The sequence below is a fragment of the Cricetulus griseus genome, chromosome X, assembly GCF_003668045.3.
Source record: "Cricetulus griseus strain 17A/GY chromosome X, alternate assembly CriGri-PICRH-1.0, whole genome shotgun sequence".
In the NCBI taxonomy this organism is placed as follows: domain Eukaryota; kingdom Metazoa; phylum Chordata; class Mammalia; order Rodentia; family Cricetidae; genus Cricetulus; species Cricetulus griseus.
In genome coordinates, this window is record NC_048604.1 from 38219554 (window position 1) to 38233101 (window position 13548).

The window sequence follows — 13548 nt, forward strand, 5'->3', positions numbered from 1 at the left end:
GTTCACCATATTGAGGTCCAGCCTACAACCAACCATCACCAATCCCTTGCATACTCTTGGCCATTTTGTATTTCCTCTGAAGTCTTCTTACATCTGTTGTTTGTGCTGTACACCTTAGTGTAATTGAGCACTAATTACATCAGTGTTTTTCAGTGGAATGCCTTAGGAGTGAAGTTCCAGGGAGTTCTGAGATCATAGGACATTCTAAACCTCTGTTTCACCTAGAATAAATAAACTCCTCCCGGGTGGTATATGGGCAGTCCACATGAGCTTAAAAGAAATTGTTTAGCTGTTACCCCTGCTCCCAAACACCAACCCAATTTGAAAAATACTACTAGATCTACCTTATATGCTGACTACCTCGGGTATGTGAACTCATAATAGGCCAGGGCTAAGACCTAACACTTCTTCAGACCTCTGCTCCTCCCAGGCAACTGGTACAGTTTTGAGCACAGCGTGGTTCCTAAGAAAGAACTCTATAATTTAATTGTCTTGTTCCCATTTGGGGAAGATGGTGTTCAGCTTATCTCAGTAAAGAAGTAAGGATAATATCTTTTGGTTGTTCTTTGCATCCTCATGCATTGATGAGACCATGAAATTACTGTTACTTGCCTGGTTTAGAGAAGAATCCAGAGTACTCTTCTGGCTCAGCACAGAAAAAAATGAAATCCAGAAGTTCTTGCACTAAAAAAATGTTTTGTCAGTAATGACTAGACTTGAAAATGCCAGCATTTCATGCCAGTTCCTTCATCTTTTCATATCAAATCAATTATATAAACTAATAATGGTCTGAATATTTAAATTAATTGTGCTATCAACTTGCTAATATTCTTTTGTTTTTTTTCTATTCTCTGCCTGGTTCATTGTCTTTACCTACAGGTGTACTTTATTGTCGGCTTCCAAAGATTACTAACTTTTATCTGTATCACTAAAATTGAACTACCTTGGCTATACTGCTACTCTTACTGCTGCTTCCATTACTGCCTTCTCCAGAAACCTAAGGCTTTGAGAAGCCAAAGAATAACCACAAATAAGCGCCATATTAGAAGCCTTTCCACTATGAAACTTAAGCTAAATGTGCTCACCATTATATTGCTGCCTGTCCACTTGTTAATAACAATATACAGTGCCCTTATATTTATTCCATGGTATTTTCTTACCAATGCTAAGAAGAAAAACGCTATGGCAAAGAGAATAAAAGCTAAGCCCACTTCAGACAAACCTGGAAGTCCATATCGTTCTGTCACGCACTTCGACTCACTAGCTGTCATAGACATCCCTGGAGCTGATACTCTGGATAAATTATTTGACCATGCTGTAGCCAAGTTTGGAAAGAAGGACAGCCTTGGGACCAGGGAAATCCTAAGTGAAGAAAACGAAATGCAGCCCAATGGAAAAGTTTTTAAGAAGGTAAAGCATCCTTGTCTTTTTTTCATTTGTTTTAATGACAGAGGACCAGTTAACCTTGTCATAAATCAAGTGTACTTTAAGAATGCTGGCACTGTATCACAGTGCTTGGTAATTCTCAGAGGTCTCATAGTTTCTGAATATTCACATAATGGGATTTTTGAGAGCTCAATGTTTTGAATAGTATTTTAATTGCTTGTTCTGATGTCTGGATTTTAACAGTTAATTCTCGGGAATTATAAATGGATAAACTATCTTGACGTGAACCGCAGAGTGAATAACTTCGGAAGTGGACTCACTGCATTGGGACTGAAACCAAAGAACACCATTGCCATTTTCTGTGAGACCAGGGCTGAGTGGATGATTGCAGCACAGACCTGCTTCAAGTACAACTTTCCCCGTGAGTGCCTTATGCTTTTTACAGGGGAGAGGGAGACCTTCACTAACATGGGAAGTGTGTTCTGAGATGCTTAAAAGTTGGCTGATAGTATATAAACTTATTAGTAAAACATTTTCTTTGTTTTTTTGTGACAGGGTTTCTCTGTATTGCTTTGGAGCCTGTCCTGGAACTTGCTCTGTAGACCAGGCTGGCTTTGAACTCACAGAGATCCGCCTGCCTCTGCCTCCCCAGTGCTGGGATTAAAGGCATGTGCGACATTTTTATAGCATACTTGAGATCATGGATTTGTTCCTCAGCACTGAAAAAAATAATTACACACACAATATACACACTCACATTTGAAACAAAGAAGGTGTTCCTTAGCTATTTTTCTGTATGATTATGTCCATAAATCATGGCTAGGGACCAGGAAGATGGCTTGGTGGATAAAGCACTTGGTGTACAAGAATGAGAACCTGAGTTCAAATCCCTAGAACCCACACAAAGCTGGCTGTGGTAGCATACATCTGTGCTCTCAGCTTTCCTAAGGCAAGATGGGAAGTAGAGACATGAGAATCTTTGGAAGCTCATGGGCCATCGAGCCTGTATGCACAGCAGACCTTGCCTCAAAGCGGAAAGCGAAGACCAAAACCCAATATTGTCCTTGGATTTCCACACAAGCAAACACACCACTGACAAATATGTGCCTGTGTACACACACACTGTATACATATAAAAATAAATTAGAAATAATCCAACAACTCCTATTAAGGATACCAAGTTCTAAGTGTTAGTTTGGGAAATAAATATAAGTCAGAATTTTAAGTTTTATTAGAAATGAGTTATAACCTAAAAATTTAGAGGTTGAATGAAGGTATGGATTTGGAGACTGTACAACAAAGTGATTACTTACAAATTTCTAGTTCATTTTTGCGCTTTGAACCCTCTTGTCTGACTTCCTTCATTTTGCATACATGTGCCAGCTAGAACTGGCAGTAGAGAGACAGAAAGTGAGTAAAAATGGGTATGTTTCTGATCAGGAAGCATTTGTGTTTGCTATTGTACAAGAAGTAATTTGTTTTCAAGATTTTTAATTTAAGTTTTTGTGTATATAGGTATGTGCCTGCATTTATGTAAATGTACCATGTGCGTGCTTTATGCCCAGAGCCCTGGAACTAGAATTACTGATGGGTGTAAGCAGCCATGTGGATGCTGGGAGCCGAACCCTTGTTCTCTGCAAGAGCAGCAAGTCTCTTAGCCACTGAGCCTCTACAACCTCAGGAACTAATTTTTAAAAATTGAGTTCATAAATGTGCCTTGTTGTACCCTAAGTATTTGGTTGTTTCAGTACTGCAGTTTAAGCGAAGGAATCAACTTTCATTGCTTTGGAGCCTGTCCTGGAACTTGCTCTGTAGACCAGGCTGGCTTTGAACTCACAGAGATCCGCCTGCCTCTGCCTCCCCAGTGCTGGGATTAAAGGCATGTGCGACATTTTTATAGCGTACTTGAGATCATGGCAGATGCTACCAAAATATTCTCATACATCCTGATCTTCCACCTTCAACAAGCAATAGCAAAAGGTGCCTGTTACTGTATGGGATATTTCTAGTTACCAGCTGAAAGCAGAATTTCCACATCTGTTCTAAGTTTAGCAGATGTTACCAAGTCCAACTGATTATATTGTTAGTTTCTTTTATGGTCTGGTGAGTTCTCCTGTTCTACCAGCCTCTGCAAAGGCGTGGAGATCACCAATGGGACTTGAAATTGAACCCACTGAATAAAGCTTTTTGGAAGGAGTAAGGACATTATTTGTGACCTCATCTGAGATCTTGAAATTGTTTGAAGATTGGCTTATCCTTTCTTTTGGAGAATGAACAATGAAAGGGAAGTCATTACTGGGCTGCCCTCTGACCTGACCACTTCCCAGGACCTGTTGACGTTAAGTATCTCAGTTTGATTCCTGGGAGTTTGTAAGACTTAAGTTTGAGGAACCCAGAGACTATGAAATCTAATCGAAACATAAAATGTTTTTGTGTCTGTACTGTTGCTATATGTAAGTCTGGCTTAAATAACATATCATCCTCAAAAGTGTTAAGTGTACAATTTTCATGTTTGCTCTTTATTATGTAGTTGTGACTTTATATGCCACACTTGGCAAAGAAGCTGTAGTTCATGGGTTGAATGAATCCGAAGCTTCCTATCTGATTACTAGTGTTGAACTTCTGGAAAGCAAATTGAAGGTAAGTATGAAATGTAATTATTTTAAATTTATACTTAAATTTTAGCCAGTATGTAAACATACACATATACATATACATATACATATACATATACATATACATATACATATACATATATATATATATATATATATATATATATATATATATCTGGTACGTACCATGTGATGATTCCATATATGTTTACACTGTGTAATGCTCAACTCAGCTTAAAGCATGTTTCTATACACATTTTTTCATTTTTAATGATGAAAACATTACTCTTTTGAAATATATGGTGCATTATCAGTATAGCCATCCTGCTATGCAGTAACACCATATAATTGCTCCGTATCCAGCTGCAACTTTGTGTCCGTTAATCAACTTCTCTATCCTACCTCTCCTGTTCTACCCAGTCTCTGGTAACTTCAATTCTACCCTGGACTTCTTTTTGATAAGGTTTTCTTCCATTTCACATTAATGAGATTATATTATGCTACTTAGCTTTCTGTGCCTGGCTTCTTTCACTTGTAGTAATGATCTTTAGCTGTAACCAAGTTGTTGCAAATGGTAGGCAACCATTCTTTTCATGGTTGAATAGTATTCCTATGTATATATCTAACGTGTTTTCTTTATCCGTTCATGGCTATATCCATCCCTTGGCTATTGTGAACAGTAAGGTATTGAACATGAGAGTATAAATGTCATTGACATACTGATTTCATGTCTTAAGTATTTCTGATAGTAAGATTGTTGTGGTAATATAGTAATATATTTTGGAGGACTTTCTGTACTTTTTAAAAATAATTACTATATTGATAAAGATTTTCATCAACAGTGTGGTACAAGAATTCCTCCTTTTCCACAGGCTTACTAGGGCCTTTTGCCTTTCTTATAATAGTCATTCTCTTGGGAGATAGGTGAAATTACTTGTGTTTTGTTGAGATCTTATCTCCCTCCCTTAGAGTCTTGTGTGTGGTTAAGTAGCTTACTCTAATATTTTGGACCCTTGCTTTTTATTTCATTTGCCTGTCATTGGATTTTTTTTTTGCTTTGTGGGTTACCATGGGGCATCCAAAAGTACATTTTGTGACAAGCTACTTTGAGATGTTAAGAGACACGCATATGATAAGAATGATAGGAAATAAAAAGAGTACATACACTAGTAAGAAACATACTAGTGCACTTCTTTCCTGCTCCATTTACATTTTTATTGTCTACTTTTACATGTTTTTACATTGCCTGTCTCTCTGCATCTTAATGTAGTTGCTATTATTTTTAAATGTTTTGGTCTTAGTACTTCTGAATATATGGGGGGCTTATTTAATATGATTACAAAATTAAAGCACTCTGAATTTATAATTACCACAGTGAAATTTACTTAATAAACATTTTCCAGTCCTGTTATTTAATATGAATTTTGATAGTGTACCAAATTGAATAGCTGGCTTTTATTTCCCATTCAACAGGCGGCATTATTAGATATCAGTTGTGTCAAACATATCATTTATGTGGATAATAAGACTATCAATAAAGCAGAGTACCCTGAAGGGTTTGAGATTCACAGCATGCAATCAGTGGAAGAGTTGGGATCCAAGCCAGAAAACTGTAAGTGAATCAGTTAAAGTTAATTTCCCCATTTATTCGTGTTAGCTAATTTAATAGATTAGTAAAAGAAGTGACATTAGTAAAAATGCCAAAGCTGTTTAATGTTAAAAGTGATCAAGACTGTATATGACTGAAATTTCTTTTTCCTTTTTCCTGAAGAAGGCAATCTTGCCTGAATTTTTTGAAGACAACAAGCAGACTTTAGGTTAGAGTTGAGGTAGTCTTTTTTCCTTTAAAACTGTAGTCACAATATGAATTTGTATCATAGAAAAGAAGCCTGTGGGTAAATATTGTATTTTTTCACTGTTCTGGACAGTAAGCATGCCTATTATTCACACTAGAAGAGTGTACATCCTTTGAAAAGACAGTCCAGAGCAAATCAGCACCTCTACTGGCTCAATGCACAGAAATGGAAGAGATCCATGGAGAATTGTCTGTTGTCACCAGGTTGATATTGCAAGATTGGTGTGTGCTTGACTGGGAAGTTGTGATCAGCAGGGCCTTCTACTGCCAGGTCTTAGGCTTCACCAGAGCATGACACAAAAGCTTAGAAGATACATTATCAGTTCTCCCAATTTTGATTGAGAGTTGACATGAATCACTAACATCCATTTGTCTCCATGATAGATAGGATTTATAATTTTTACATGAGTATAGTCATTATCATAATAATAGTATATGTAGAATTATAATATATACTGTAGTTTGGGTTTTATAAGGACACATTTGCATGCTTATTCAAAAATAGAGGAGAAAAGTCGTGTTGTGTGCTTGGTGTGAGGACAATATAATGTGCCAGCCCATAACACTTTGCTGCTGCTTCAGTTCATCCTCAGATGACTTTTACCAATGGCCATGAACTTCCTGAAGGAGCTTTTGCTATAGCCTCTTTAAGTATATAACACTGTTTCTGATCATTTCATTGGTATGCTTTGCTCCCCACCCTTCAAGATGGGGTTTCTTTGTGCAGCCCGGGCTGTCCTAGAAATCACTCTGTAAACCAGGCTGGCCTCAAACTCTGCCTGCCTCTGCCTCCGGAGTGCTGGGATTAAAGGTGTGTACCAACATGCTGGGCTCTGAACCATTATTTAAAGCTAAGGAATCTATACATGGTGCTATTCTTTCAAAGCCTTAGAAACCCTTCCCAGTTCTGTACATAACACTGTGAAGAGGCTTGGTCATTTGGGGCTTAGACTCACCATCCTGATGGAATTTGAAATCTTTATTTCAGTCAACTGAAATTTGGTAAACATACTGTTTATTAATCCAGACCAATTTAGAAATGTTCCATTATGTTGAATGAAAATTCCTTCTTGTCAAGTAATTCACCCTTTGAACTGAAGATATTGTGCTTTTTCATTTATTTAGCAAGCATTCCTCCAAATCGACCAACTCCTTCAGACATGGCCATTGTCATGTACACCAGTGGTTCTACTGGCCGACCCAAGGGAGTGATGATGCATCATAGCAATTTGATAGCTGGAATGACAGGCCAGTGTGAAAGAATACCTGGACTTGGGTAAGAGATATCACTCAACTTAGGAATGCAGAGGTCATAATTAAGTTATGAATTTAAAGTGCCTTTTCAAAGTGGTTAATCTGTTTCTCTTTTTTTGTTTTAGACCAAAGGACACGTATATTGGTTACTTACCCTTGGCTCATGTGCTGGAATTGACAGCAGAGATATCTTGCTTTACCTATGGCTGTAGGATTGGATATTCTTCTCCACTTACTTTATCTGACCAGGTGACAAAATTTCACTTTGCTCATGATTTATTCAGTACAAAGGTCCCTGTGGCATCAAACATAGCTTTCCATGAATAATGTAGTACTAGTGTTGATTTAGGTCCATGTTTTAAAATAATTTTGAAAGAATTACTTTCATCTTTCTGAATTAGATTCTACTCTGGAAAATTTATACTGCAAAGTATATTCATGGAATGGTTGGCATACTGTTCAGGACCATTAACTGGTTCTTGGGAAGAGGTATAGGTTTTAAGCCTAGTTTTCTTCTGAACTTATTCTGGACCTGTGCTGCTAGCCCCATCTTTAAATAGAAATTCATTAAAATTAGATTAAAATTTCTTGGTTTTTTTGTTCTATCTAGCCACATTTCAGGTTCCTGATACCTATGTGACTGATTGCTATCATGTTAGACAGCACAGATACAAATATTTGATCTTTGCAGAAAATTCTGTTGGATAGCACTGTAGCATTTCCAAGGCCAGCCCTCAGCTTTACACTGAACCAGGGTTCTCCTTTCTCTCTTCTTGTTCATAGCAGAAAGCCCAACAATGATAGCACTAACTCATAGTTTAAACACATTTGAAATTACAGACAGAAAATAGCTTTATGAAGACAACAATTGAGTTCTACCTATGTGGTAGAACCTATGTTGTACTTCTTATTCTTACAGATTTCACTGTTTTTTGAGAGCTAGTTTTCTTTCCTATATTAGCCTGGTTAATGCATCATTTATCCGAATTTGTAAATGACTAGATCACATTATAGGAGTTTCTTACTTTTCTCTACTTTTTTCAGTGAGTGACTATATTAACTTTCTACCTGTCATTAATCTGACATTTGAAATTATGTTACTTCAAACAAATTGTGCACATTGAGGTGTGTATCTTCATGTCACCACATGCCACAAGCATGAGCCTTACTATGTTACCAACCAGAATATTATCAAATTATTACTTCTGTGTGACGTTAATTGATGTCCATAGTGGTTGTTTTCAGATACATCGTTGTCTTTTGAGTAATCAAAAAAAGTTAAAAATTCCTCCAATGTGCCAGGTGTGGTGGCACATGCCTTTTATCCAGTACTCTGGAAGCAGAGGCAGACAGATGTCTGTAAGTTCGAGGTCAGCCTGGTTTACAGAGTTCTAGGACAGCCAAGGCTACACAGAGAAACCCTGTTTCCAAAAACCAAAAAAGAAAAAAAAAGCCTTTACCTTCAATTTTGTTTTAGTGATAAGTCTGCTTAATGGGGCTTTTTAAAAATTGACATTTTCTTGAAAATTAAGTGTTAATATTTGATGGTGCATTAGTTCACCAGAATGTCTGTTGTTATCCTGGGTCAGTTTCTCTTCTGGAGAAGGCTGCAATGTGCTAGAAATGAAACAAATAGAATAAAATAGAGGAATCACATAGTCTGTGGACTTGCAATAGATGCTGCAATAAAAGATTAAATACTGTGCGTAAATTCTGTCTTTGTTATTAATAATTGAATTAGGCCCCCTACATTTTTGCTAACATCTGTTTCCCTGATTATATTTGTTTTTTCACTAATATAGTCCAGCAAAATCAAGAAGGGAAGCAAAGGTGATTGTACTGTGCTGAAACCCACTCTTATGGCTGCTGTTCCGGTGAGTACAGAATAGTCACACAAATAGAAAAGGGTCATTTATAATAGTTCTTGCTTATATTTCTAATTTTTAAAAAGTGATCCTCTTAGGTATATGTGTACACTTAAGGGATAATCTTACTTTTAGTGTTGGCATAGATGATCCTTAAAATCATTGAAACAACAAGGTTGAAATGTAAGCCATCAGTGTTTGCTGATGGCTTAAAAATGCAAGATGAAAATGACCTCCTTCAAAGTGCCTAGAGTTGAGGCATGGTCCTAATATATTAAAATAGAATTCCGGATCATTCTGTTTAATCTTACAATTGAAAACAATTAAGGAAGTCCTCTGTTATCCTAGAGAACTAACAGCATCTCCAAGGTTTTGCAACAAGTTGGTGACAGAGCACTTCTCACCACATCACACGACACATCATCTTCTTTCCTAAAGAAATCTACTGATTTCCAAAAGCTTCCCAAGGAACAATGTTCTACTTCATATCTGTAAAATCTTTAAGCGAAATCCTGCTTTTAAAAAAGAACCTGATGTGGGGGCTGGAGAGATGGCTTAGTGGTTAAGAGCACTGGCTGTTCTTCCAGAGGATGTGGGTTCAATTTCCATCACCCACAGAACTGTTCGTAACTCCAGTTCCAGGCGATCTGACATCTTCACACCAATGCACACAAAATAAAGTTAAATAAATTATTTAAAAAAGAACCAGATGTTACATCTAAAGCCATGTGATGATGAGTTAAAAGATCCAATGCAAGGCTGGGCATTGGTAGTGCATGCCTTTAATCCCAGCACTGGGAGGCAGAGGCAGGTGGATCTCTGAGTTCGAGGCCAGCCTGGTCTACAACAGCTAGTTCCAGAACAGTCTCCAAAGCCACAGAGAAACCCTGTCTCGAAAAAATGAAAAAAAAAAAAAGATCTAATGCAGTGTTTAGATGTGTTAGATGTGTTTAGATCTATAATGTTCTAGCGTATTTATTTTCACTTGGTGAACCACTGGAAGGGTTTATTACTACTGCTTCCATTATAATCAAATGTGCAGACATAACCTAGTATCTTCAGGAGTTATTTTTGTGCAGGGAAAGTCTGAGATTTAGATATTTTATTCAGTCCAATTTTCTAATTATCATAACAGTAAATTATTGTCCTTAAAAAAATTTTTTTATGCTGGGTGGTGGTGGTGTATGCCTTTAATCACAGCACTTGGGAGGCAGAGGCAGGCAGATCTCTGTGAGTTCAAGATCAGCCTCATCTACAAGAGCAAGTTCTAGGACAGGGTCCAAAGCCACAGAGAAACCTTGTCTCAAACGCCCCCCCCCCAAAAAAAATTTTTTTTATAAAAATTATCAGATCTAGCGTAGTTCAGAAAAGATTTTCTTCTGTTATTTAGTGGTGCTGTAGCATTTGCCAATTTTTCAAACTGAAAAGGAGAGGCTTTTGGTTTGATAAATGAGGAGATGGTTCCAATTTCCCAGTAATGTATTCAAAATTTGAATCCCTTAGTGAATTAGATCAGAGCTCTCATGATCTCTGGAAATGTCAGGCAATCTAGACTAATCTGGACACATCTAGGCTTCTCTTAATCCCTGTGATTGTTGTTTGGATTGGGACTACTGAAGACCCTCTTGAAAGATTTTTTCCTGTTCACTTCCTGCTGGGCAGTCTCTTTTCCATCAGTTATACCAGGGCTATCCCATGGCTGCCGTCTGTGTTCATATCCATAGTGATGCTTCCTTATCTTCCTCAAACCTAAAGATAGTAAACAGTCTGTATTGGTATTTCATCAGACCTGGTTACCTTCCTTATCCTATTTTATGGGTGGACTTTTTTTTTTTAAAAAAAAATCTCTTTATTCAGATTTTCCCCATAGATTGTTCTGAGTTTGTTACATTCTTAGATGAGTGCACAGTGTAAGCTTTAGCACTGTAGATATTTACAGAAGGAATACAGAATATGAAACTACTTCTAAGTACAAATAACTAGTTGGAACATGGGTATATTGTTAGCCTGAGATAAAAAGTTGTTTGAGCTAATTGTGAATCCTTGTAACCACCTTGTAACTGACCTCCTCCCACTTATTTTTTGTGTGTGTGTCTGTATTTTCAGATCCCTAGATCTTATAAAGGGGGTGAATCTAGTATGTTAAAGTACCCTGAGAGAAACACTGGGATTTCTCAGTCACAGACCTATAGGAATACTCCAGTGATATAGTAGTGATTCCCTTTGTGGAAATGGAGATGACAACTTTATGTATACCATGTTAGGAGCTTTTTAAAGGAATGATTCTAGTGACCTCCATTTGTATATGGCTCTGCTTTAATAATGAAAGGAACAACCATATATGTATTCATTATAGCACACCTTACTCTGTACTGATGATTCATGCCTTCAATATTTAGAACCAGATATTCACGAACAGTTGTTCTTTATTGTAATTTGTGCTAAGCAGTTTTTAAATTAGCACTTAGTGACTGAGGTAGTTGTTTTTGCCTTAAACATATTAGCCTGAGTCAGTAGATCCCAAACCTTTTCCTACCTCTAATTTGTTAAGTAACTATCATCAAGAAGCTTATATTTTTAATCTTTGTTTCAAGGAAAATAGCATGGAAATACCTAAATTATAGACATGTAAGATTTTTAGGAAACAGACAAGACCTTCTGCCACCTTGTTGAGAGTCACATGTTCTTAATAATAAAGAGAAAAGTATCAAGTTTTGATTCAACACAGTTAGCTATTTCGCTGCTGTGTGAAAATACAGGAATTTATTTGAAATGTTTTTTAATTATTATAGCTGAATGAATTCTTTCTTTTTTTAAAATGTATTATGTATACAACATTCTGCTTCCATTTATATCTGCGCACCAGAAGAGGCCACCAGATCTCATTACAGATGGCTGTGAGCCACCATGTGGTTGCTGGGAATTGAACTCAATACCTCTGGAAGAACAGTCAGTGCTTTCAACCTCTGAGCCATCTCTCCAGCCCCCTGAATGAATTCTTTCTATGCTAAGATTTTTACATGAACCTTTATAAATTTCTTTGAGGATAATACAGTATATTTTGATCATACCTGCTCCCCTGCCCCAATTCCTTTCATATCCACCCTCTGTATTCTTGTCTCCCTACCACCCAACCTCTTGAGTTTTATGATTTGTTTTGTTACTGTTGTTTTGCTTTAAAACGTTGAGCCCAGTTTGCATTGTGCCCAGCTACTCTTGGAAATGGGACCTGTGTGGTTGACTTACCCAGGGTTACACCTCTTCCAGCAGCTACCAAATGCCAATACTTTCTACACTGCTAGTAGGGTTTTGTGCCCTGCCTCTCTGTTGGGATTTTGTTTGGCTTGATCTTGCGTAGATCTATGACATGTTGCAGTTACTGTGAGTTGTTAAATGAAACTGTGCTGTTGTGTCTGGAAAACACTGATTTCTTGAAATTACTGACCACTTCTGGCTTTTATGATCTTTTTACCTTCTCTTTTGTGAAGATCCCTGAGCTGTGTGTGTGGGGGGGTGGGGGAGTATATCTCATCTAGAGCTGAGCAAGCCACAGTCTTTTTTTCTGCATGTTGACCAGTTGAGGAACTGTTAATCAATTTAGATTTTTTTGGATTTTCGATCACCTTAGTATTTTGAATCTAAGTAAATCTTACACTTGTACTGAGTATTTTTACAATGAAATTTTAATTTTTTATGTTATGTTTGTTTATGGGGAATGGTATGCTAATACGTATTATCTTTAGTTTCCTACAAGTAGGGAACAAGTCAGTAAAATTAGTTCTGTAATGAAAGAAATAAATATGTCCATTATCCGTGATACATCTCTACCTAATAGTATCATTGCATCATTATATACTGTGTTTAATGATGTTGTAATTGTTTTTTGGATTATTGAGTATTTTGTTTATCTTACAGGAAATCATGGATAGAATTTATAAGAATGTTATGAGCAAGGTTCAAGAGATGAATTATATTCAGAAAACTCTATTCAAAATAGGGTATGATTACAAATTAGAACAAATCAAAAAGGGATATGATGCTCCTCTTTGTAATCTGTAAGTACATTTCAGAGGCCTTGTATTTTGAATATGTATTGTGTTCTGTTTGGTATGGTGTGGTGTGGTATCCAAATTTTGAGAGTTTCCAATCTAGTTTCAAACTTCTTGACCGAAGTGGACCCACCCTGCCTGAGCTTTCCAAAATCTGACACCATCACCGAGTGTCAATATGCCCATTCATTTTTATTTTCATATCTGAAACTCAACCAAGTAAATGGCAAATTCATTTAGTTTGAATATTGCATCAAGATTAAAACCTCAATTTATTCTGTATTCTAAGTCCTACACTTTATACAAGAATGAAAACACTGTGGTCTCTGAATTTGATAATTTAACTGATTTTAATAGTGAAGTAAGTAATTATAAATGGGTCTCTTGAAGAAAACCAGAATACAGTTTTGAATAGAAACATTGAAGTTTAAAAGTGTATGTGTATAGAATAATATCACTGTATGTACTCACACACAAAAGTAATTTTCAAGATGTATTCTACATAGTACTCTTTTCCTGTGTTC

General features: G+C 36.8%; 1 protein-coding gene across 9 annotated transcripts in view; it reads left to right on the top strand.

Annotated features, from left to right (window-relative positions):
* Acsl4 (acyl-CoA synthetase long chain family member 4) overlaps window positions 1-13548 on the top strand; it is a 74723-nt gene that overhangs the window by 42978 nt on the left and 18197 nt on the right. For 3 of the 9 annotated variants that reach the window (XM_027433637.1, XM_027433639.1, XM_027433638.1), the window contains 8 exons: window positions 880-1410; window positions 1630-1807; window positions 3917-4026; window positions 5475-5613; window positions 6982-7132; window positions 7236-7359; window positions 8913-8984; window positions 12891-13030. In XM_027433637.1, coding sequence (XP_027289438.1) covers window positions 1060-1410; window positions 1630-1807; window positions 3917-4026; window positions 5475-5613; window positions 6982-7132; window positions 7236-7359; window positions 8913-8984; window positions 12891-13030 — 1265 coding nt within the window. In that variant the 5' untranslated portion in view covers window positions 880-1059. The remainder of the gene's footprint in view (window positions 1-879; window positions 1411-1629; window positions 1808-3916; window positions 4027-5474; window positions 5614-6981; window positions 7133-7235; window positions 7360-8912; window positions 8985-12890; window positions 13031-13548) is intronic. The other 6 variants (XM_027433640.1, XM_027433642.1, XM_027433641.1 and 3 more) reach the window with 2 other exon arrangements.